General features: G+C 42.8%; 1 protein-coding gene across 1 annotated transcript; it reads left to right on the top strand.

Annotated features, from left to right (window-relative positions):
* Positions 1–2,886: 2,886 nt before the first annotated feature.
* On the top strand, positions 2,887–22,396 carry LOC109877236 (CREB-binding protein; the record flags this gene model as incomplete). Its single annotated transcript, XM_031819020.1, is given in 6 exon segments — positions 2,887–3,916; positions 14,647–14,850; positions 16,158–16,407; positions 18,927–19,040; positions 21,656–21,916; positions 22,306–22,396. Coding segments are annotated over 6 exon segments (1,421 nt in total), but the record flags the coding sequence as incomplete, so codon positions are not given.
* Between the last annotated feature and the right edge of the window lie 1,823 nt (positions 22,397–24,219).

Below are 24,219 nucleotides of genomic sequence, written 5' to 3' on the forward strand. Positions count from 1 at the left end.
GGAAAAACATATATCGAATCGTCCTCTGAAATAATGGGCATTCTGGGGTGTTAAATACATAACCAATGTTCTCTGGTTATACTTGGTCCTGTGCAAATAGCAAATATTATTCACAAAATGTAGGCAAAAGAAATGCATCTTGAGAGAATGCAATGCTTAGATACGATCTGTAGAAAGGCTATCTTCAGCATAAAAGCTGATTTTAGTGTTTCAACCACACACAATATGCATCGAAGCCCAACTGAAACCTTATTAGAAACACGTTGGGTCGTTTTCACAGCCTTTTCTTTGCAGATGGTCAAATTGATGTCATTTGAAAAATTGGCACAATCTTCGTATTTTCTTTCTACTTTATTGTGTTTTCTCCCCAGGCCCTAAACGTCTTTGCTCCGCGAAAGAAGACCGAGAACTTTACCGAAGTTAACTAGATTTGAAGCATTAATTCTCTTTATATATTAAATTATTCTTGTTGAGCAAGAGTTTATTTAGTCTTCTAGGGCAACATATGTCTATAATTAGATAATCGTAGCTTCTCTTTTGTCAGGATGATTAACAAATAGCCTACCAAATTGTCTAAATCAGGAAAAACAATATCCTGCACTCGTTTTGCAGTCAGACTGTAGCCTCGAGTGCATTTTCTATATTTGCGTGTTAGGGTTGGGCGTGGGCCTCAGATTTTCACTGTATCACATATAGTCGGGTGGTTGCGGATGGGTTATTAGCGATTTCAGGCGGGTGAACAAACAGCGGACCCGTGCACCACTAACACGCACAGTTTACAGAACCGAAGAAGAACATCTATCGGACAGTGCGAGAGCTGCTGCTTCAACTCCCAACGTATCGTTCGTTGCTGTTGGAGTGCAACATGCTTTTATAGGCCCAATCATTGCCCAACAATTCTAAGTACAATTGCATGTTAAAAACAGTTTTGATGGCCATGGTTTGAAAATATATACAATGGTAATTGAAGCACGCTTTTCAATTCGCCATTCAAATGCACAGGCAACGATAGGCAGGCTTCAAGTACATCACATAGCACTTTGCAATGAGCATTGCAGTATGCATTTTGAGAACGTACTTCATTGTTTGAAACCTGAACGTTTTATGAGGCATGTCTTACCTTGCTTCAAAGTACACTATAGTGTAATTTCACCTCAAAATATATATTTAATAAATATGGTACTTAACACAGCATTTGACCCAAACTTTTTTTGTAACAATGAGTTAGACATGATGAATCCAATGAAATGGTCCAAAGTCACCCTGGACCCCCCCACACCCCTTGCCAATCCCTCCCCAACAACGAGTGTATATGATCAGTTCCCTGTCAGGCAAGTAGTATGGAGCTGCGGCTTGGAATATTGCATCATCCTATGTAATGTATTCTCAGTAAAAAACATTTTTTTAGATCCTGTTAAGAGAAATGAATTATTGATATCGTTAGGTTTATTTTTGGGTCATACATCCTTATATTACCTGGTTCTGACCACCTAGATGGAGTTGTTCCTGCTATTAGGTGAACACAGATGTATTCTCAGTGAATATAATTTATTTTCTCTGGTAAGAGAGATTAGTAATTGAAGTTGTTAGGTTTATGTCCCATCCTACATCCTGGTATTACAAGGTTCTGACCTCTGACAGATATCATTCTGAGCACCGTGGGTTGATGCCCTAATTGGGTTACGCTCCCAATGCACATGGGTCTGGTCAATTTCAACAATGTTAGGCACATGTAAAATGCTGCCAGGTAAATGTCAGGCACCACATTTCCCCAGTGGAAACCCAGGTACATGGCTAGGCTATTTTTAGGAATTGCCTTGGGACCTCTATGCAGTGAACAAGGGGGAGCAGAAACCCACACACACACCCAGTCTTGGCACAGCTTCCAAGCAGACTGCAGTTCTTCAGTCCTAGATTAGCATGTGGGCTACACTCCAGCAGCAGAGAGAGGAAGGGGTAGATTAAGCTAGCATATCCAGCAGCTGGGATTGTTTGTGTGTGTGTGTAGATTGTGTGTAGATTGTGTGTGTAGATTGTGTGTGTAGATTGTGTGTGTAGATTGTGTGTGTAGATTGTGTGTGTAGATTGTGTGTGTAGATTGTGTGTTTGTGTGTGTAGATTGTGTGTGTGTAGATTGTGTGTGTGTAGATTGTGTGTGTGTAGATTGTGTGTGTGTAGATTGTGTGTGTGTAGATTGTGTGTGTGTAGATTGTGTGTGTGTAGATTGTGTGTGTGTAGATTGTGTGTGTGTAGATTGTGTGTGTAGATATTGTGTGTGTGTGTAGATTGTTTGTGTGTAGATTGTTTGTGTGTGTGTGTAGATTGTGTGTGTGTGTGGATTGTGTGTGTAGATTGTGTGTGTAGATATTGTGTGTGTGTGTAGATATTGTGTGTGTAGATATTGTGTGTGTGTGTAGATATTGTGTGTGTGTAGATTGTTTGTGTGTGTGTGTAGATTGTTTGTGTGTGTGTGTAGATTGTTTGTGTGTGTGTGTAGATTGTTTGTGTGTGTGTAGATTGTTTGTGTGTGTGTGTAGATATTGTGTGTGTGGATTGTGTGTGTGTGTAGATTGTAGATTGTGTGTAGATATTGTGTGTGTGTGTGTGTGTAGATATTGTGTGTGTGTGTAGATATTGTGTGTGTGTGTAGATTGTGTGTGTGTGTGTGTAGATATTGTGTGTGTGTGTAGATTGTGTGTGTGTGTAGATTGTGTGTGTGTGTAGATTGTGTGTGTGTGTGTGTAGATATTGTGTGTGTGTGTGTGTGTGTGTGTGTGTAGATATTGTGTGTGTGTGTGTGTGTGTGTGTGTAGATATTGTGTGTGTGTAGATATTGTGTGTGTGTGTGTCGGTTGTGTGTGTGTGTGTCGGTCTCTGTAGGTCTGTGTAGGTTGTGTGTGTGTGTGTCGGTTGTGGTGTGTTCTGTTCCTATATTTGGACAATTGGTAACTTTTGACAGCCACGCTAACAGTCCAGCAGGCTGATGGTAAACTGGCCTAAGCCTTTATCTCACTCTGACTGCCGTTTTGACTATCTGTGAATTGGATACTATTCTGTTCTGTGGGGACTTTCCCTTCTTTTTAATGTTGACAGCAACAATTCTTGACACTGCAGTCTTATTTTTTTTGCAAAGCAATGCTTCTGCCCGGTTGGAGTATGACAGGAACAGAAGGTGTTTGTAGTGTAGAAATCGTTTGATGGTAATTTGTTCATTTGTATGAGTGTTTTTTCCTTTGGACAGTTTCTTGTCAAACAAGCACAACAGACAAATCATGACTGAAAGTTACTGAGAGAACAGGTGTAGAAACCACGCCTTCTAAACTACATTTTTCTCCCATTAGACCTGGTGTCGCTGTTCGACCTGGAGAATGACCTCCCAGACGAGCTGATCCCCAACGGGGACCTGGGTGGCCTGATGGGCATGCCCTCCAACGGTGCCCCTGGTGGGGGGGGAGGAGTGCCTGGAGGAGGTCCCCGGGGCCTGGGCTCCATGGTCCCTGATGCTGCCGCCAAACACAAGCAGCTGTCTGAGCTCCTGAGAGCGGGCGGTGCTGGGTCCGGTGGCATGGGCCCCATGATGGGGAAAGTCCCCATGGGCCAGGGCTCGCCCAACCAAGCCCAGAAAGGAAGCCCCGCCAGTGGACAACAAGGCAACGGCTCCATGGCGGGCTTCAACCAGGCTATGATGAACAGCCATGGACACGGGATGCCGGGCCAGGTGATGAACGGGGCCCTGGGGCCGGCAGGACGGGGCAGGCTGGGGCTGCAGCAGTACCAGGTCCAGGCCATGCAGGGTGCTGCCGGGGGCGTGGGGCCGGGAGGCAGCAGTGTGCTGGCTGAGACTCTGGCTCAGGGAGGAGGACAGATGGGAGCTCACAACGCCATGAACGCCCAGCAGGCTAGCAACATGAATAAGGTGAGTGTTGGTGCATGTACTGTCTGTTTACTGTCTGGCTTCACTCGGGACTGAGGGTTTTGACTAGTCTGGTCAGGAAAACTCATTGCCATGGCCTATGATTTGTGATTGTAAAACTGGAGTAAATGCATTGGTCATTTATATATACAGTACCTGTCAAGTTTGGACACATTTACTCATTTGAGGGTTTTTCTTTATTTTTACTAAAGAATAATAATGAAGACATCAAAACTATGAAATAACACATGGAATCATCTAGTAAACAAGAAAGTGTTAAACAAATCAAAATATACTTAATATTTGAGATTCTTCAAAGTAGCCAACCTTTGCCTTGATGACAGCTTTTGCACACTCTTGGCATTCTCTCAACCAGCTTCACCTGGAATGCTTTTTCAACTGTCTTGAAGGAGTTCCCACTTATGCTGAGCACTTGTTGGCTGCTTTTCCTTCACTCTGCGGTCCAACTCATCCCAAACCATCTCAATTGGTGTTTAGGTCGGGTGATTGTGGAGGCCAGGTCATCTGATGCAGCACTCAATTGCTCTTCTTTTTGGTCAAATAGCCCTTACACAGCCTGGCGGTGTGTTTGCTCAATGTCCTGTTGAAAAACAAATGATAGTCCCACTAAGCGCAAACCAGATGGGATGGCGTATCGCTGCAGAATGCTGAGGTAGCCATGTTGGTTATGTGTGCCTTGAATTCTAAATAAATCACTGACAGTGTCACCAGCAAAGCACCATCACACCACCACCTCCGTGCTTCATGTTGAGAACCACACATGTGGAGATAACCCGTTAATCTACTCTGCATCTCACAAAGACACGGCTATTGGAACCAAAAATTGGACTCATCAGACCAAAGGACATATTTCCACCGGTGTAATGTTCACTGCTTGTGTTTCTTGGCCCAAGCAAGTCTCCTTTTCTTATTGGTGTCTGTTAGTAGTGGTTTCTTTGCAGCAACTCGACCATGAAGGCCTGATTCATGCAGTCTCCTCTGAACAGTTGTTAAGATGTCTGTTACTTTAACTCTGTGAAGCATTTATTTGGGCTGCAATTTCTGAGGCTGGTAACTCAAATTAATTTATCCTCTGCTGCAGAGAACTCTGCATTGTCCTTTCCTGTGGCGGTCCTCATGAGAGACCGTTTCATCATTGCGCTTGAGGGTTTTTGCGACTGCACTTGAAGAAGCTTTCAAAGTTCTTAATTTTCTGTCTGAAAGTAATGATAGACTGTCATTTCTCTTTGCTTATTTGAGCTGTACTTGCCATAATATGGGCTATCTTCTGTATACCACTCCCACCATGTCACAACAACCGATGGGCTCAAACATTAACTTTTAACAAGGCAAATCTGTTAACTGAAATGCATTCCAAGTGACTACCTCATGAAGCTGGTTGACAGAATGCCAGAGTGTGCAAAGCTGTCATCAAGGCAAAGGGTGGCTACTTAGAATAATGTCAAATATAAAATAATTTTTGGTTACTACATGAATTCATAGTTTTGATGTCTTCACTATTATTCCACAATGTAGGAAATGGTACAAATAAAGAGAAGTTGTGTCCAAACTTTTGACTGGTACTACTGTATATTGACCTTTTATTTCATTCTATTCATCCAGGCTTGACACCGATGGGAGTGGGAAATGATGTCCTTGCTTTACTGTGTCCCACAGTCTTCCCGTGCTCTGGGAGCAAAGCTTTCTAAATGGCTCGTTCATGGCATCATGGCTGTCTGTTTCATGCGTGCTTTGCATCAGTACATCTGTCTGTCCAGATAGGAAGCTTGTTGTTGGTTTGGTGACAGAATTGTCGGTACAGCTCTGGTATCCCTGCTCATATCACTGTTGAGCTATGAGATTCAAAGTCATGTCTCTGTTTGGAACAGGGATTCCCTGCTCAGTGTGAGTGTGCATTGTTCTTGTACCGATTGAGCGCTATAATCCCTGTTGGTCAGTACATGTACACATGCATCTGTTGGGTCTCTCTCTCTCTCTGATGCATCCTTGTCTCCCACCCACCATATGCACATCCATCTGTAATCTTACCCTGGGATTTTTGGAGGAACAGGACACCCAGCTGGGGTGTTGAATACATCCCTCCAGGACAGCAGAAGTGACCTTTCATAGCATGTTAGGAGCACAGGCTGACCTCCGAACAGTTTTTTCCAATAACGGGATTTTTCTTATAGCTACTGTAGTCAGAGTTCTCCATAGCGGATCAATGCTAACGTTATCTACTGGATTCCCTTGCTTGGCTAGCTGGTTGGAGCAACTGGAGTCAGCCTGCTGTCTGCTCTGAGGTCAGTGTATTGGGTGTATAGGTGTTCCCCCGCCTGTCTCGCTTGTAGGTAAGGCTGAGGCTAAAGCATGGAGAGAGAGGCCCATATGAATATATTTAATTTGAATTCTATGGTTAGGCCTGTAACTTGATTATAGCTTGGTATTTCATTAATATCCCATAGACTTAGGCCTACTATTTACCTGCTTCGAGTTGTTTTGGAATGTGGATATAGGTGGGTGAAGGGAGATTGTTTCCTTTGCAGAAACGTACTGATGACAAGTCTGAGAAAGAGCTCGTCTTTCTATGCTATCTGTTGATTTGTGAAAAGTGTGTAGTAGTTTCAGGGATGTCTACGGGTTTTCTCTGCTACTGTTGTGGCTTGACAGGAAACTACGGGGAAACCAGCTTGCTAGTTCATACAGACTCGACACATGCAGGCCGTCACCACATAAAACAAACCCCCGGGCTCGCTGACACACGTGACTGTCTGGTGTTGCTTTCTTACACAGTACTGACAGGGAGTAACAACATGTCTTCCATAGTTAGGCCCCAGCAACAGTAGCAGGGTCAACTCTGGGTGTATCTTCACCATCTAACCTACTGCCAGGAGAAAGAGTGATTTCAAGCCGTGGAGGATAGTGTGTACATGCCATGGTACGTTGGTTAGGCTGTGGTTGCTAGATAAAAGAGCTGGCTCTGGCAGTATTGACATTGCACAGCTGCCACAAGACTAACGCATGCTGCTGAAGTGTGGCAGACACCAGAGTGTCAGCCCAGCGTTCTTAGTATCTGTCTGAATCAGAAGCAGGTTAGGGGTCAATTCCATTCATTCAGACAGTAGACCAAACAAAAATCCTCATTCCAAATGTTTGTAATTGAAGAGAAAAGTAATTTCAGTGTACTTCCTGAATTGAAATATAATTAATCCCCACCTTGATGAGCAGACGTGCTTTACATACAGCACCCCCGCTAGCTAGAGTACACCTACTGTTGACATTCACAGAGATGTGGTGGTCTGTGCGAATCAGTAGGACGGTTCAGTAGGCACAACAACATGAGACAACTTCTAGTAAAATGAGGGGGAAGGGAGGTGCTGCTAAGGTACACAATAGTAGATTTTGGAAGACAAAAGGTGCTCTTTGGTTAATATCTTAGAGCTACCCCCCTACTTTTTTAAATTTCCGCCTGAAGACATAGCCAAATCTAACTGCCTGTAGCTCAGGCACAGAACCAAGGATATGCATGTTCTTGATTTCATTTAAAAGAAAACACTCTGAAGTTTGTAAATGTGAATTGAATGTAGGAGAATATAACACAATCGATCTGGTTTAGATAAAACAATGAAAAAAACCATACGTTTTTTCATTTTTATTGTTGTACCATCTTTAAAATGAACAAGACAAAACAAACATTCAGATAGGATGATGGGAACAATTTCAGTGAAAGATATAAGAGGGCAACAGTACTTGTGCAAAGTGTCAGAATGATAACTTCCAAAATGAGTATGCTACATGACATTTATCATGAAGTCACCTAGGTGTCCCACACAAGTAGCCCAAATGTACCCAAGTGGCCAAATTGGTGAAGTTATACATTTTGAATGGAATAACTATATACAAAATACCAAAATGGTATTCTAACCCCCCCCAAATGGAGAAAAAACATTTAAAAAAAATACATTTACAAAATAACACTTTCAATACTTGGAAGACCCTCAGTCCTCTACACAATATTGTGCTGCTGATGCCAGGTGCCACAGCAGTCTCTTTCTGCTGTAAAGCAGAGGGTCACCAAGCTTGTGGTGCAGGTGATGGGGGACTTAATTTAGTGAAGAACACAGCGACGCCTCCATACTGTGCCCTTTTGGCCCTGAGGCACATCCATGCCTGCAGAAATACATTTGGGCAGATGAACACCACTTGTGGCAGGAGCTGGATGAACCAGCTTCAGTGGGGGATGGACACCTTGGCACTGGGGGCTCCCATTCGGAGTCAGTGTCACTGTGAAAGAAAATGTTCAGTTAGAATAGTTTCACATATGAGCCCTGTATCAACAGGTATAATAAACAGATATATATAAAGTACAGGGAACATAAGGTTGAATATATTATGACCTGCTAGATCTACTGTCTTTTATAATATGACATTTCAGCTAGATCTACTGTCTATTATATTATGACAGACCATCTAGATCTACTCTATTTATTATATTACAACAGAGCAGCTGTATCTACTGTCTCCATTTCAATTTGGCCATTGTTGTGGGCCTGCCCTCCCCTCAACAGCCTCAAATAGGCTATTTAATTTCACAAATAATATTTTATATTATTAATTTCAAACAACTGCATTGGCATGAGATACTTACCAGTCCAAAATTATGTCCTCTCCGTTCAAAAAATATTCCTCCATTTGGGAATCGCTAAAATGAATCGTCCTACAACAATCTCATTTTCCCGATCAATTTCTTCTAAAATTGTGTGTACATCTGTATATCTAGACTCCGATTTAGCTTTCCCTGACTTAGTCGCCATACTGATTGATATATAAACCGCTGAAGATGCGCTTTACCAAAACAATGCTGTGCGTAACATGCGTTGCTCCTTCCGGTATGAAACTTCAATGGCGAATGACCCTCTTTACACCGGAGTTTACTACATGGGTTGGTCTTCCAACACATAAACATTACATATTGCCGTTTACCTCAGCTCATTGGCTATCTACCCAGCTAGATTTCAAGATGATCAGTGGTCATTGGGTTAAAATAGTCAATCAACGAAACAGCGGTCATATCATTGGTGCACAATGATGTCATGACTTGTTGTCTTCAAATCGGTTTCTTTCAGTCAATATGTCCCGCGAAATGACCCATCAGGTTTGGTTGTTACAAACAGTTGATTGATTGCAATGAAACCAAACATGACTGGAAAAGTCATGTTTTGTGTGTGTATTTACATCGAATGTGTCGTCAAATGGAATGAGACGGAATTCACAACACACGCGGTTCACAAAATGTTTTGTGTTAAGCCATAAAAATTGATTTGATCAAATAAAATACCATTCATTGTGTAACAATGAGCATTGGGATTGCAAACAGAGGAAGATCGTCAAAGGTAAACAATTCATTTTATTGCAGTTTGTGATTTTGTTACGCCTGTGCTGGTTGAAATAGTTGTTTTATATGGGGCTCTATCCTCAGATAATCGCATCGTATTATTTTGCAGTAAATCATTTTTTAAATCTGACAACGCAGTTGGATTAGCAAGATTCTAGGCTTTCGACCCATGTGAAACACTTGTATTTTCATGAATGTTTAATATGACTATTTTTGTAGCGATCACCGTATGCTGTCGAATTTAATCCCGCTAACTGGTTCGGTGCGCAGAGAGGTTAAAGGGGTACATTGGTCATCAAAAAACAAGGAGGACCAAGGCACTTCATATAATGAATTAAAATGCCTTTATCTGTATGGCATGTTCAATGGAAACTACGTTTAATAACTCTGACGCATTTCCTCTGCATGGTCTTCCTCAGGGAGTACAGAGAAATGATAATATCCTCTTTTGAACAGCTTTTCCAGTCAGCTCTGATTTGAAGGGGGAGTGTTTTCAGAATTCATTGGACAACATCTAGTAAGTTTTACTATACACATTAAAAAGTGAAATACTTGAAAGAATTCAACTCCAAGCAAGAAGCGTAGTTCTAACCTTAAATGTGACTGGGCAAAGTGTCAAGAATAGGAGAGCTGTCTATTCCATAGTACACTGGAACACAGCAAACATGGACAACAGTCTAAACATAGCTGAGGGCAATAGAGCAAAATGTCCACTAGAAAGAAAATTGACCTCTCAGAACCCTACAGGAAAGGTGAGAAATCCATATCTTCATTTAAACCAGGGTACTTAGTGGCATGTAATTTGTAAATCCATATCTTCATTTAAACCAGGGTACTTAGTGGCATGTAATTTGTAAATCTATATCTTCATTTAAACCAGGGTACTTAGTGGCCTGTAATTTGTAAATCCATATCTTCATTTAAACCAGAGTACTTAGTGGCATGTAGTTTGTAAATCCATATCTTCATTTAAACCAGGGTACTTAGTGGCATGTAGTTTGTAAATCCATATCTTCATTTAAACCAGGGTACTTAGTGGCCTGTAGTTTGTAAATCCATATCTTCATTTAAACCAGGGTACTTAGTGGCCTGTAATTTGTAAATCCATATCTTCATTTAAACCAGGGTACTTAGTGGCCTGTAATTTGTAAATCCTTATCTTCATTTAAACCAGGGTACTTAGTGGCATGTAGTTTGTAAATCCATATCTTCATTTAAACCAGGGTACTTAGTGGCATGTAGTTTGTAAATCCATATCTTCATTTAAACCAGGGTACTTAGTGGCATGTAATTTGTAAATCCATATCTTAATTTAAACCAGGGTACTTAGTGGCATGTAGTTTGTAAATCCATATCTTCATTTAAACCAGGGTACTTAGTGGCCTGTAGTTTGTAAATCCCAAAACTTTCCCTTTGGTTTAGCTGTTTAAGATGGTCCCCTTTTCTAATTGAGGCCGGAACATGATCAATACCCACAACTTGTAGGGAGGCAGGGTTGCCATGGTGTAAGGACTTGTAGTGCCTTGCCATGGGGTCGTCTTCATTGCCTACCCGTATGGCGTACTTGTGTTCCGCTAAGCGGTCTTGAAGGCGTCTCTTTGTCCGTCCAATGTAGAACACCTTGCACTGTGGACATTCCAATCTGTAGATGACATGAGTGGTTTTACACTTAATGAAGTGCGTAATAATCAATTTTAGAAGCTGTCAACAGAAGACTTTTCCTGTGCGATAGTTCTGCAATGGTGGCACTGGTTGCACCTAAAAGAGCCTTTGGGTTTGTGGTCTGGCCATGAGACAACCACAACCTGGTATACTCTCAGGTCTGTCGTTGTTTCCGTTAGCTACAGTACTGCTACCAATGCCATTCAAAGAAATTCAAGCGGTACACCCCTGGTTTGGCATAGGGCATGTGAACTCTCATTCTCTATTTTGTTTTCTTTCTCATTCATTCTCCGTGAGTCCTCTTTCTCTCTCGCTGTCCCTCTAACATTCTCTTCCTCCGTCTAGTTTACCTTCATTCTTTTTTCTTTCTCCTTATTTTCTTCTTTCTCTTCCAATTGTGTGTGTGTGCTGGCCCTCCCTGGCCCCTTGGCTCATAATGGAGCTGTAAATCATGTTAAGGGGATGTGTGTGTGGAAGGAGAGAAAGGAGGAGGAGCGAAGGATGGAGAGGGGGGAAAGCGACTATTTCAGAGGCCGTTTCCACATGTTGTGACTATGGAAGATGTGCTAAATAACAGTTCAGGTAGGAAGGAGTATGTGTCGGAGCTAGAGGGAGAGCCAGTCTAGAGTTGGCCTGCGTGTAAAAAGTTCAAGCTTGAAGTGTGTCAGCCATTCAGTAAGCGTGTGCGTGCCTGTGCTAGCCCAGGCGCGTGAGACTGTTTGTTTGTGGGAGACTATAGTGAACGTGAGGCAGAGAGGAAGTCGGCACGTCAGAGCTCCACTGTATGTAGGGGGTGGGGCAGACTAGAGCTCAGCTGTTGAGCGTGGCTACACTGCTGCTGGTCTCCGGCTCTTTCATCTGTCTGCTGGAGCGCTGACAACGGCGGGAGAGCCTCCTCCTCGCAACACTAAGCACAGCGGAGCACAGTAGAGGAGCATGCTGCTAGAGCAGAGCAGGCAGGGCTGTGTACACATGCACACCAGGAGAGGGATGGACTAGAAATGGGGATTAGGTCATTATGCTCGATTGCTAGTCATCCAACATACTGAAGTGGCAATCAGCAGTTAAAACGATAACAAATGATCTCCTCGCCCCTGTTTCGGTAAAACGCTGAGGGATTGGGCAATTCAAAGACAGAGCTATGGATGCAACGACTCTTTCATATCACAAGTATAGTTTTAACCATGATTTGCAGGTAAACAGTGTTTGTTTACATTTAATTTGTTTACAAACATTGGGGTAAAACAAGCTTATATTTTGGGTTCTGATGGGGTACGACATTGTAAGCTAGTGAGGTATTTATTGGGTACATATCATAAAGTCCAAAAATGGATGTAGCAACTGCTGATTGGCACTTGAAGACTGACAAAACATTAAGAATGCCTGCTCTTTCCATGACATCGACTGAACAGGTGAATCCAGGTGAAAGCTATGATCCTTTATTGATGTCACTTGTTAAATCCACTTCAATCAGTGTAGATGAAGGGGAGGAGACAGGTTAAAGAAGGATGTTTAAGCCTTAAGACAATTGAGACATGGATTGTGTATGTGTGTCATTCAGAGGGTGAATGGGGAATACAAATGATGTACAGTCCATGTGTAAAGTATTCAAACCCCTTCCCCTTTTCCACATTTTGTTACGTTACAGCCTTATTCTAAAATTGATTCAAATGTTTTTCTTCATCAATCTACACACAATACCCCATAATGACAATGCGAAAAAAGTTTTTCAAAATTTTAGAAAATGTATTTATATTTACATAAGAATTCAGACCCTTTGCTAATAGACTTGAAATTGAGTTCAGGTGCATCCTGTTTCCTTTGATCATCCTTGAGATGTTTCTACAACTTGATTGGAGGCCGCCTGTGGTAAATTGAATTGATTGGACATGATTTGGAAAGGCAAATACCTGTCTATATAAGGTCCCACAGTTGACAGTGCATGTCAGAGCATAAACCAAGTAATGCGGTTGAAGGAATTGTCCGTAGAGCTCTGACAGGATTGTGTCGAGGCACAGATCTGGGGAAGGGTACCAAAAAAAATTCTTAAATGGAAGAAGTTTGGAACCACCAAGACTCTTCCGAGATCTGGTCGCCCGGCCAAACTGAGCAATTGGGGGAGAAGGGCCTTGGTCAGGGAGGTGACCAAGAACCTGATGGTCACTCTGACAGAGCTCCAGAGTTTCTCTGTGGAGATGGGAGAACCTTCCAGAAGGACAACATTCTCTGCAGCACTCCACCACTCCATCAGGCCTTTATGGTAGAGTGGCCAAACGGAACCCACTCCTCTGTAAAAGGCACATGACAGCCCGCTTGGGAAAAGGCACCTAAAGGACTCTCAGATCATTAGGAACAAGATTCTCTGGTCTGATGAAACCAAGTTTGAACTCTTTGGCCTGAATGCCAAGCGTCACGTCTGGAGGAAACCGGGCACCATCCCTACGGTGAAGCATGTTGGTGGCAGCATCATGCTGTGGGGATGTTTTTCAGCGGCAGGGACTGGGAGACTAGTCAGGGTTGAGGAAAAGATTAATGGAACAAAGTACAGCGAGATCCTTGATGAAACCTGCTCCAGAGTGCTCAGGACCTCAGACTGGGTCGAAGGTTCACCTTCCAATGACTCTAAGCACACAGCCAAGACAACGCAGGAGTGGCTTTGGGACAGTCTCTTAATGTCCTTGAGTGGCCTGAACTTGAACCCGATAAATCATCTGTGAAAAATACAGGTGTGCCAAGTTTGTAGTTTTACCCAAGAAGACGCAACGGCTGAAATCGCTGCCAAAGGTGCTTCAACAAAGTACGGAGTAAAGGGTCTGAATACTTTTGTAAATGTGATCTTTCAATCTAAACCTGTTTTTGCTTTGTCATTTTGGGGTATTGTGTGCAGATTGATGTGGGGGGAAAAACAAGTCTCCATGCCTGCAGCAGATCTTGCACCACCCATTGGCTCTGAAATAGTGTCTTTTATGTGTTGAACTCATATTGAAAAGCTAGTCAAGGAAGTTTAATGATGGTAGATGGATAGATAAATGGATGGGATTTGGCAGCCACTCATGGGTAAATGTTTCTTTCATACCACTGTTTCCTTATTTGCCTGATTTTGCGTTTGGCAGTTATAACGATGGGGGGGGGGACAAAGACCTGTTGACATAAGTCACACTGCATCTGACCGCTCTCTCCTATTTTCATCCATTTCAATGAGCTCGTCCACAAGATCCGACATGTATAATCATCTACAAGTAATTTGTAAGACATATTCATATCTATACCTAGCCTGTGTTAGGTTTAGGTGCTCCCTTGTTTACTATCACATGTTGTGGTTGAGAGATGGCGTGATTTGGGGAGGCCTTGTAACAGGGGCCACTTCCTCTTATCTCAACCACGGAGAGACAGATGTCAACCGCTAGACCCGCCATTGCACGTCATTGTCCCCTTCTAGACAATCCCCACAGAATCAGTGCTAAAACACCAGGCTCTTTGGTATTGTGTGCAGTAGGGAAACCTGTGGCTGGGCTTTGCAGTGTTGGGGCCCAATTTAATTTGAACCCAATAGGTTAGTTTCACGGTTTTACAGTCCCAAATCATACATTGTCCTGGTCCTTCTTGACCCATTTTGAAACTCATGAACAGAGACCTGGTTCACCTCAGATGGTCCTAATCCCTTGTCTCTCTGTAGATGGGTATGGCTGGCAGTCCTTTTGGGCAGCAGTACGGTCAAGGCGGGGCCCAGCAGCAGATGGGGGTGAACGCCCAGCAGCAGCTCCGGAACAAGGCAGCCCTTGCCAACAGCCTGCCCCCCTTCCCCAGTGACCTGAAAGGGGCCAACAGCCTGCCCCCCTTCCCCAGTGACCTGAAAGGGGCCAGCAGCATGCCAAACCTGGTAAGTTCCTCCAACTTTGTAGAAAAGGAGAAACGCAAACCTGTGGTAAGTTTACACGATGACCTAAACGGAGGGTTCTGGGAAAGATCTGTTTCCATTTGGATCTCGAGCCTCTTCGTCTCGCCCCCTTAAACAGTTGGAATCCGATAGCTGTCCGGGGGCCACAAAAATCAGCTCTCAGATCTGATGTGGTCCCCATGCCTTTGTGTTTCAGACTTGTTACCTTGCCCCTACCCTCTTGGTGTTCTCACATATGAAAGTACTGACTATACAAAATATATGTTGGAATCTCCATTCAGTTTATCAGAGTTAAGTGAAGCCATCATCATATTAATGTGCACACCTACCTAGTCCTTTCAGATGTTTGAACACTGAAGAGATTAGATTAGGCCCTAGTTAGAGGACTGGTCTCTAAAACCCCTATCATTGACCCCTAGATCCTACGTACTTTGAGAGGATTGGTTGAAGCAATACGATGAAAATTACCCCCTGCCTATCAAATCCTTTCAGATTTAGTCTCACGTAGTGACAACTCTTCTGAAGTCCATTAGTCTCTGCATTGACTTTGAATAACGCTGCAGTTCCCAATGCCATGGTATTGGAACAATTATTCTGACACATTTCTCTTCCATCTCCAAAAACCAGGCCTGGAATGCAGAAGGAGAGATTGTTTGAAGGGGGAAACATTTGTTAAAAGGCACTCCACTCAGAATATTGTTGTACAGAGAGAGAGAATGAGGGAAAGAGGAAGAGAAAAAGAGAGGGGTCTCTTTCAAGGCACTGAGTAAATACTGCATGCAAATCTCTCTCCCAGGAACAGGAAAAGGGCCTAATGAACTCATTACAGAGGAAATAGTTGTGTTTCTATTTTGGTTAAAGGTTAATGGAGTCTTATGTGAAATAGTTGGATGTTTACCAGGCCTTTTTGGGGGAGGGCTTTCTTTTTGATTCATTCACTGGCTGCCTCCCATTATTCTGTCTGGGAATCGTTCTTTCTCTGTTCACCACTCTTCCCCCGCCACTCTTTGTCTTTCTCACACAAATGTTTTCCCTCTTTCTCCCTAATCAAACCTCACCCAGTTGATCTCGGCATAAATGCGTTGTAGATCAGCTTTTCTTTTTCAAATTGTGAAAGTAATGTACTTGTATAAGTAGGCTTAATTACAGGGATTGGGTGATTCCATTTCAATATAAATGGTTCAGGGATCCAATTCAAGCAACCCAGTTCCAATTCAAGTAATTGGGTTCAAGCTAAGTTTCAAATAAATCCAGTCTGCCTCACTTATTTGTTGCGTTTCCCTCCCAAGGCCCAGATGCAGCAGGTATCCTCCATGGTCCCTGGCGGTGGGGTGTCTGCAGCGACGGCGAGCCACACGGCCGACCCAGAGAAGCGCAAGCTCATCCAGCAACAGCTGGTCCTGCTGCTCCACGCCCACAAGTGCCAGCGGCGGGAGCAGGCCAATGGGGAGGTGCGGGCCTGCGCCCTGCCACACTGCCGCACCATGAAGAACGTCCTCAACCACATGACCCACTGCCAGGCCGGCAAGTCCTGCCAGGGTGAGTGTCTGGGGAAGGGGGGTTGTGGTGTTGGTTGCTGGTTAAGTGTTGGGGGACTGTGTGAATATGATTGAACACACACTTGTTAATGTCCAACGGGATATCAGCTTTACACCATTTAATGTAAGAAGTCAAGTTGGTTACCTTTCTCTGTGCTGCTGTGTCCAAAGCCCCTCTCTCCTCCTTCTCCATGGCTCCATCTGAATTGGTCTTTCTGCTCTTCTGCTATTCCTGGCATCCTATCTGCTCAACTACTTCTCAACCGTATTGGAGGAGAAGGTTGAAGCTCCCTGCCATCTGACCTTCTCTGTGTTTTGAGGAGGAAGTGAAGAGAGGATTTGCAGAATTGAGGAAAGATTCATTTGGAAAGAACCATTGTCTTCCATTCCCTCCCTCCTGTTTGCCCCGGTGACTGACTGAAATCCCGCTCCAGCCTATATTAATAGTGAGGACACCAGCAGCTATTAATCCCGAGGCTTGTTTTAAAAGCCTGTCTGGGTGCTTAGGCCTAATGTAAATACTCGAGTGGCTTTTGTCTCCACGCTGAGTCTGTCTGTCTGGGTGGCTACGGCGCTTTCCTCCCGCCCCGTGCTGCTCTGGACATTAAAGGGTGTCTCTAGGTCGATGGCCTCTGACTTTTAACCCCTGAGGTGCCAGTCATATTGGTAATGTGTTTTAATGGCTATGGGGTCAAATGAGGATATATGATGTTCTTAGTCTCATCCGGTTTTAGTTGGGTTGTGCTGTTTACGTGTTTTTAAAATGGCTTATATTAGTGATTATTTGTTTAAAATTTCTTGTTGTTTGGGTTTGCCGGTTCCAATTTTGTATTTGTTTTAACATTTTGTGGTGTAATATCTCACGTACCGAATAGCCCTGTGGGATAGCCCGTTAGCAATTCAAATAAATAATCGTAATATTAAACATTTATGAACGTACAAGTATCTTATATCATTTAAAAGCTTAAATTCTTGTTAATCTAACTGCATTGTCCGATTTACTATTGGTTTACAGCGAAAGCATACCATGCAATTGTTTGAGGACGATGCCCCACAACATATTTTTCAACCAGCACAGGCTTCATGAAATCACAAATGGCAATTAAATAAATCACTTACTTTTGAAAATCTTCCTCTGTTTGCAATCCCAAGGGTCCCAGCTACAACCTGAATGGTTGTTTTGTTAGATAAAATCCTTCTTTATATCCCAAAAGGTCTGTTTAGTTGGCGCCATCGATTTCAGTAATCCACTCTTTCAACATGCAACTCCACTCTTTCAACAGACAAAGGAATCCAAAGAGCTACCGATAAAGTTTGTTCAGACAAGTCAAACTACGTTTCTCTATATTCCTCAGGTACGCTAAAATGTAAATAAACTATAATTTTTCATACGGAAAGAAGTTTTCAATAGAAAAGTGAAATTGGCAGGCGCGTGTCCTCTGTCTCGCGCAAACAAATTGATTTTCCACTGAGACTCTTTGTGCTAAAACTCCTAATTCTTACTCATTTTGTAAGAAACAAGCCTGAAACCTTGAACAAAGACAGTTGACATCTAGTGGAAGCCATAGGAATTGAAATCTGGGAGCTAGAATTGCATAGGACCCATAGCTTTCCATTGTAAGAGCCTGGGACATAAAAATAATAATAATTATGGTTGGTTTTTCTTTAGATTTTCCAGTACCATATCAGTTGTGTTATAGTTGCATACATTATTTTAACATTTCTACAAACATCAGTGTTTTCTATCCAATGCTACTTATATGCATATCCTGGCTTCTGGGCCTGAGTAACAGGCCGTTTACTTTGGGCACGTCAGTCAGGCAGAAATTCAGGAAAATAAACCCTAGCCCTAATTATTAATGATAACTCAAATACTTGAGGCTTTTCTTTAAGTAATATAAACTCTGGGATGAGACTTATTTGATGTTAGCAGGAGTAGAATGACCTCTTTTATACTCTTGAAGGGATGAATGTTAACTTCCACTTAAGTTAATGCATTGATATCAGTAGGATGTTCACCACCGTGGGTCTCTAAAGCCCCTAATCATGCTGTTATTGGAGTCTTCCTCCTGAGCAATCACAACTATTTACTTCCATTCCCTGGGTCTAAATCAAATCTATTACAGCAATTATCTGACTGTGTGAACACAATGGTACCTTTCTGTTAGTCCACAGGGCCCATTAGGCAACAGTCACATTAGGCTTGGAATAGTTACTAACTTTTGATTTCTGTTGTTTTTTCTTTGGCTCTGTGATTTACTGGGCAAAAGCATGTTTTATGTGCCCGGGTGTTTATTTGCCCAGCTTATATGGTGTCTTGGACAGGAAGTGGTCATCTTGTCATAGCTACTGTATGTGTTTTTCAATGACTCTTTGCCTTCTCTGTCATCCCTCATCTTTCTTGCTCTTTTTCTGTCTTTCATTCATTCAATCTCTTTCATTTCTCTCATTCATCATTCTCTCCCTCCTCCCCCCCTCCCTCTCTCTTCCTCCCCCTCTCTTATCCTTCTATCCCCTCAGTGGCTCACTGTGCGTCGTCCAGACAGATAATTTCTCACTGGAAGAACTGCACGCGGCATGACTGTCCCGTCTGCCTGCCGCTGAAGAACGCCAGCGACAAAAGGAACCAGCAGCGTGAGTACCTGTTGTTTTACCCTAGGACCCGTAGTCCATCACACGTGTGTGTGTGTAATGTTGGGTTTTGTGTAATATCCTCCCATATAGGTGTTTTGGCATTAGCATAGCCATTCAAGTAGATACAGTGCATTCGGAAGGTATTCAGAACCCCTTTTCTACATTTGGTTACGTTAGAGCCATATCCTAAAATTGATTCAATTGTTTTGGTTCCTCATCAATCTACACTCTGTATCCCGTCATTTTTGCAAATGTATTTTAAAAACATAATAGAAATATAGTATTTACATAAGTATTCAGACCCTTTTATTCAGTACTTTGTTGAAATACCTTTGGCAGCGATTACAGCCTGGTCTTCTTGGGTATGACGCTACAAGCTTCGCACACCTGTATTTGGGATGTTTCTCCCATTCTCTGCAGATCTTCTCAAGTGCTGTCTTGTTGTATGGGGAGTGTCGCTGCACAGCTATTTACAGGTCTGTCCAGAGATATTTGATCGGATTCAAGTCCGGACTCTGGCTGGGCCACTCAAGGACATTCAGAAAATTGTCCTGAAGCCACTCCTGCGTTGTCTTGGCTGTGTGCGTAGGGTCGTTGTCCTGTTGGAAGGCGAACCGTCGCCCCAGTCTGAGGTCCTGAGCGATCTGGAGCAGGTTTTCATCAAGGATCTCTGTACTTTGCGCTGTTCATCTTTCCCTCCATTCTGACTAGTCTTCCAGTCCCTACCGCTGGAAAAACATCCCCACAGCATGATGCTGCCACCACCATGCTTCATTGTAGGGATGGTATTTTCCAAGTGATGAGTTGTGCCTGGTTTCCTCAAGATGTGGCGCTTGGCATTCGGGCCAAAGAGATAATGGCTACAGATAATCTCATGGTCTGAGAGTCCTTTGGGTGCCTTTTGGCAAACTCCAAGTGGGCTGTTATGTGCCTTTTACTGAGGAGTGGCTTCCGTTTGGCCAATCGACTATAAAGGCCTGATTGGTGGAGTGCTGCAGAGATGGTTGTCCTTCTGGAAGGTTCTCCCATCTCCACAGAGGAACTCTGGAGCTCTGTCAGAGAGACCATCGGTCACCTCCCTGAACAAGACCCTTCTTCCCAGATTGCTCAGTTTGGCCAGGCGGCCAGCTCTAGGAAGAGTCTTGGTGGTTCCAAACTTCTTCCATTTAAGCATAATGGAGGCCCCTGTGTTCTTGGGGACCATCGATGCTGCTGAATGTTTTTGGTAACCTTCCCCAGATCTGTGTCTCGACACAATCTTGTCAGAGCTCTACGGACAATTCTTGCTCTGACGTGCACTGTCAACTGTGGGACTTTATATAGACAGGTGTTTGCCTTTCCAAATCTTGTCCAATCAATTGAATTTACTAAAGGTGGACTCCAATCAAGTTGTAGGAACATTTCAAGGATGCGGGTATTGTCTGTAGATTGAGTTAATGCTGTAAAGTAACAACATGTGAAAAAAGTACAGGGGTCTGAATACTTTCCGAACGCACTGTAGATAAACCGGTTGTTGTCGCCCCTCAGCCAGTTTTCATACAGAAATCTGTCTCAGTATTACATCTGCCACATTACATTTCATTTAAATGTATATACATATTGTAGGCACAGATACAAAAACTGCATTTAATTTAAATGTATTTACATATTGTAGGCATAGATACAAAAACTGACACATTTAATTTACAACAGATGCATTCCACACTATAACACACTTGAGCTATAAATGATTTGCGATGTAAATATAATTGAATTAGTCACATGCGCCGAATACAACAAGTGTAGACCTTACAGTGAAAGGCTTACATTGTTGATTAAGGGCTTGTATGTAAGTTCATATTTTTTTAATTTTTTTACAATGTAACTGAATTGTCAACAGAGAAGCATGCTGAGCTGAGAGCATAGAACCCTAGAGCGAGTGAGTGAAGTTTTCAGTGGCGCCACCTGCAGCCGTATCCCTAGCTGTGCTCTGTGCTTGTTCTGTGCTGGCTCGCTCTGTGCTGGCTGTGAAGGATTCCTGTAGAATGCTGGGCCTGTAATCTGACACCCTGGGGGAGGGGCTCCGGAGTTTCTATCTGTGGGGGAGGAGCTCAGGGGGAGAAATCTCTCTGATTGGCCAGAAAACCGGTGACCGATTTAAATCCCCCACAGAGGCAACCTGCATATTCTCTCTGCTGGTCACAGATCAACATACAGTGAGGAATAGAGCAGTAGTAGGATCTTTGGGTGGAAACAGATAAATATTATTTTAGATCATAAAAAATGTAGGCTTTACAATTTTGCTTTGTTTAACAACTTGAGTTTTTCATGACTTCTATGAGAGAAATAATTGACTTAATCTTTGCCAATCAGTAGATTGCTTTTCATCAAACGTAACATACGGCAGACCTTCTCTGGAAGGGCATACTAGTGATTTATTAACATAGGCCCAAGTCCTAACTGTAGTTCTGTTTGAAAACTGGGGGAGATTGGTGGGTTATGTGCAGTTGTGTTCATAATTACTCATCTCCCTCTCCACCCACCACCCTCTTCAATTTGATACAAAAGTTATTGTATTGCCAAAGCAATAAGGTTTCTCTTTGAATGTTTCAAAAATGTCTCCTCTCTCTCTCCAGCCATGCTGGGTTCGCCCGGCGCCAGCCTGCAGAGTGCCATCAATGCCACGGTGGGCACAGGCCCTCCCGGCAGCTCCCCGGGTTCCTCCATGAACAGTGGTGGGGTCAGCAGCGGGCACATCGACCCCAGTTCCATGCAGCGGGCCTACGCTGCCCTGGGCCTGCCCTATGGTAACCAGTCCCCTGCTCAGGGACAGGGAGGACCTGGAGGACAGAACACAGCCCAGGGAGGGCAGCAGCTACGCTCCATCAATGCACTAGGTAAGAATGTTGCTTGGTCTCATTGGAGTTTTAGGCTAGGTTACTGTAAAGCACTTGAGGACAATAGGATAAGAGCATCTGCTGAAGGAATCAATTATAAATGTAAAAATGGGTTGATAGATGCATACGATTGATTCAACTGAATCAACCCAATTAAATTTTGGGTTTGCAAATATGCACAATTTGAAATCCCAGAGGATGAAATCCCAGACACATGAAATAGTTATTTAAAACCAATGATTGGTTTGTTTGATTGGTTGACTCGTTAAATCATTTTGGTATAGTTCTCTGTATAAGGGTCTCGTGTGATGAGTTGAAGTGGTATAGTGAGGGTATCGGTCACTGTTTTGGTGGTAATGCTGCCTCTGGTTGGCTGTGTTCTCTCCCAGGCACTAACATGAACATGGCCGGAGGAGGGGTGGGCGTGCCCTCAGAGACCGGCATGCTCTCGGACTCATCGCTCCCCTCGTCGCTCAACAAGTGAGTCCGCTCACCCATTTAGATTGTCTCTCTTAATTCTGTGCCCTAGATCACTCCAACTGGGTGGTACAGAGCTGGGCCCACTACAGTGTACAGCAGCACTCAACATTTTTACAATGAGCTCCAAAAGTATTGGGAAAGTGACAATTTTTTGTTTTGTCCCTGTCCCATTGAAATGATCAAATGACTCTGAGGTTAAAGTGCGGACTGTTAGCTTTAATTTGAGGGTATTTTCATCCATATCAGGTGAACCGTTTAGAAATTACAGCACTTATTGTACATAGTCCTCCCTGTTTTAGGGTAACAAAAATAGTAGGACTAATTCACTTATGTGTATTAAGGTAGTCAAAAGTATGATATTTGGGTCCATATTCCTAGCTTGAAATGATTGCATTAAGCTTGTGACAACAAATTTGGTGGATGCATTTGCTGTTTGTTTTGTTTGTGTTCCAGATGAGTTTGTGCCAAATATAAATTCATGGTAAGTAATGTATTGTCACTTTGGAGGCACTTTTGTAAGTGAGAATAGAATATGTTTCTAGAGACTTATACATTCATGTGGATGCTAATATGATTACAGATAGTCCTGAATGAATCGTGAATAATGATTTGAGAAAGTTAGTCGCACAAATATCATGCCTTCTTGACATGCCAACCTCTCACCACACAATAACAGGGGAGGTTAGCATTTTATATAATACCCCCAAGACATGCTAACTTCTCACCATTACATTAACAGGGGTGGTTAGCATTTTATACCATACCCCAGGACATGCTAACCTCTCACCATTACATTAACAGGGGAGGTTAGCATTTTAGTGGGGGTATGATATTTGTGCATCTAACTTTCTCACTAATTGTTATTTACAGTTCATTCAGGACTCCGTTATCATGCTATAATCCACATTAATGTAGATGTGTTTAGAAGCATATTATATTCTTATTTACAAGTGACTCCAAAATGACACTACAGTATTTACAATTCATTTTATTCAGACCCCTTCACGTTTTCCACATTTTATGTTCCAACCTTATTCTAAAATGTATTAATTAAAAACATTTCCTCATCAATCTACACACAATATCTCATAATGACAAAGTGAAAACCATTAAAAAAAAAATAACTTTTAGTATTCAGACCTTTTTTGCTATGAGACTCGAAATTGAGCTCAGGTGCTTGCATCCTGTTTCCATTGATCATCGTTGTTTCTACAACTTGATTCGAGTTTATTTGGAAAGGCGCACACCTGTCTAGATAAGGTCCCACAGTTTACAGTGCATGTCAGCAAAAGGCCATGAGGTTGAAGGAGTTGTCCGTAGAGCTGCTAGACAGGATTGTGTTGAGGCACACACCTGGGGGAAGGGTACCAATCGCAGGCAATCACTGATCTGGATTTCAAGTCTGAAAATGCCTTTTTTTTGTTACAAATTGAACAAAAACCATGTATAATGCACATTCACTAATGACTCACTTCTTGTAGCAGGCTATAGAACATTAAAACCTCTTGCAGCTCCCCCCCTACTTTGTGCAATTTCCGCCTGAAGACATACCCAAATCTAACTGCCTGTAGCTCAGGCACAGAACCAAGCATATGCATATTCTTGGTACCATTTGAAAGAAAACACTCTGAAGTTTGTGTAAATGTCAATTGAATGTAGGAGAACACACAATAGATCTGGTTTAGATAAAACAATGAAAAAACATAAATTTTTTATTTTTGTATCTTTAAAATGAACAAGATAAAACAAACATTCAGATAGGATGATGTGGACAATTTCAGTTAAAAATATAAGAGGGCAACAGTACTTGTGCAAAGTTTCAG

The sequence above is a fragment of the Oncorhynchus kisutch genome, unplaced genomic scaffold, assembly GCF_002021735.2.
Source record: "Oncorhynchus kisutch isolate 150728-3 unplaced genomic scaffold, Okis_V2 scaffold1786, whole genome shotgun sequence".
Classification (NCBI taxonomy): domain Eukaryota; kingdom Metazoa; phylum Chordata; class Actinopteri; order Salmoniformes; family Salmonidae; genus Oncorhynchus; species Oncorhynchus kisutch.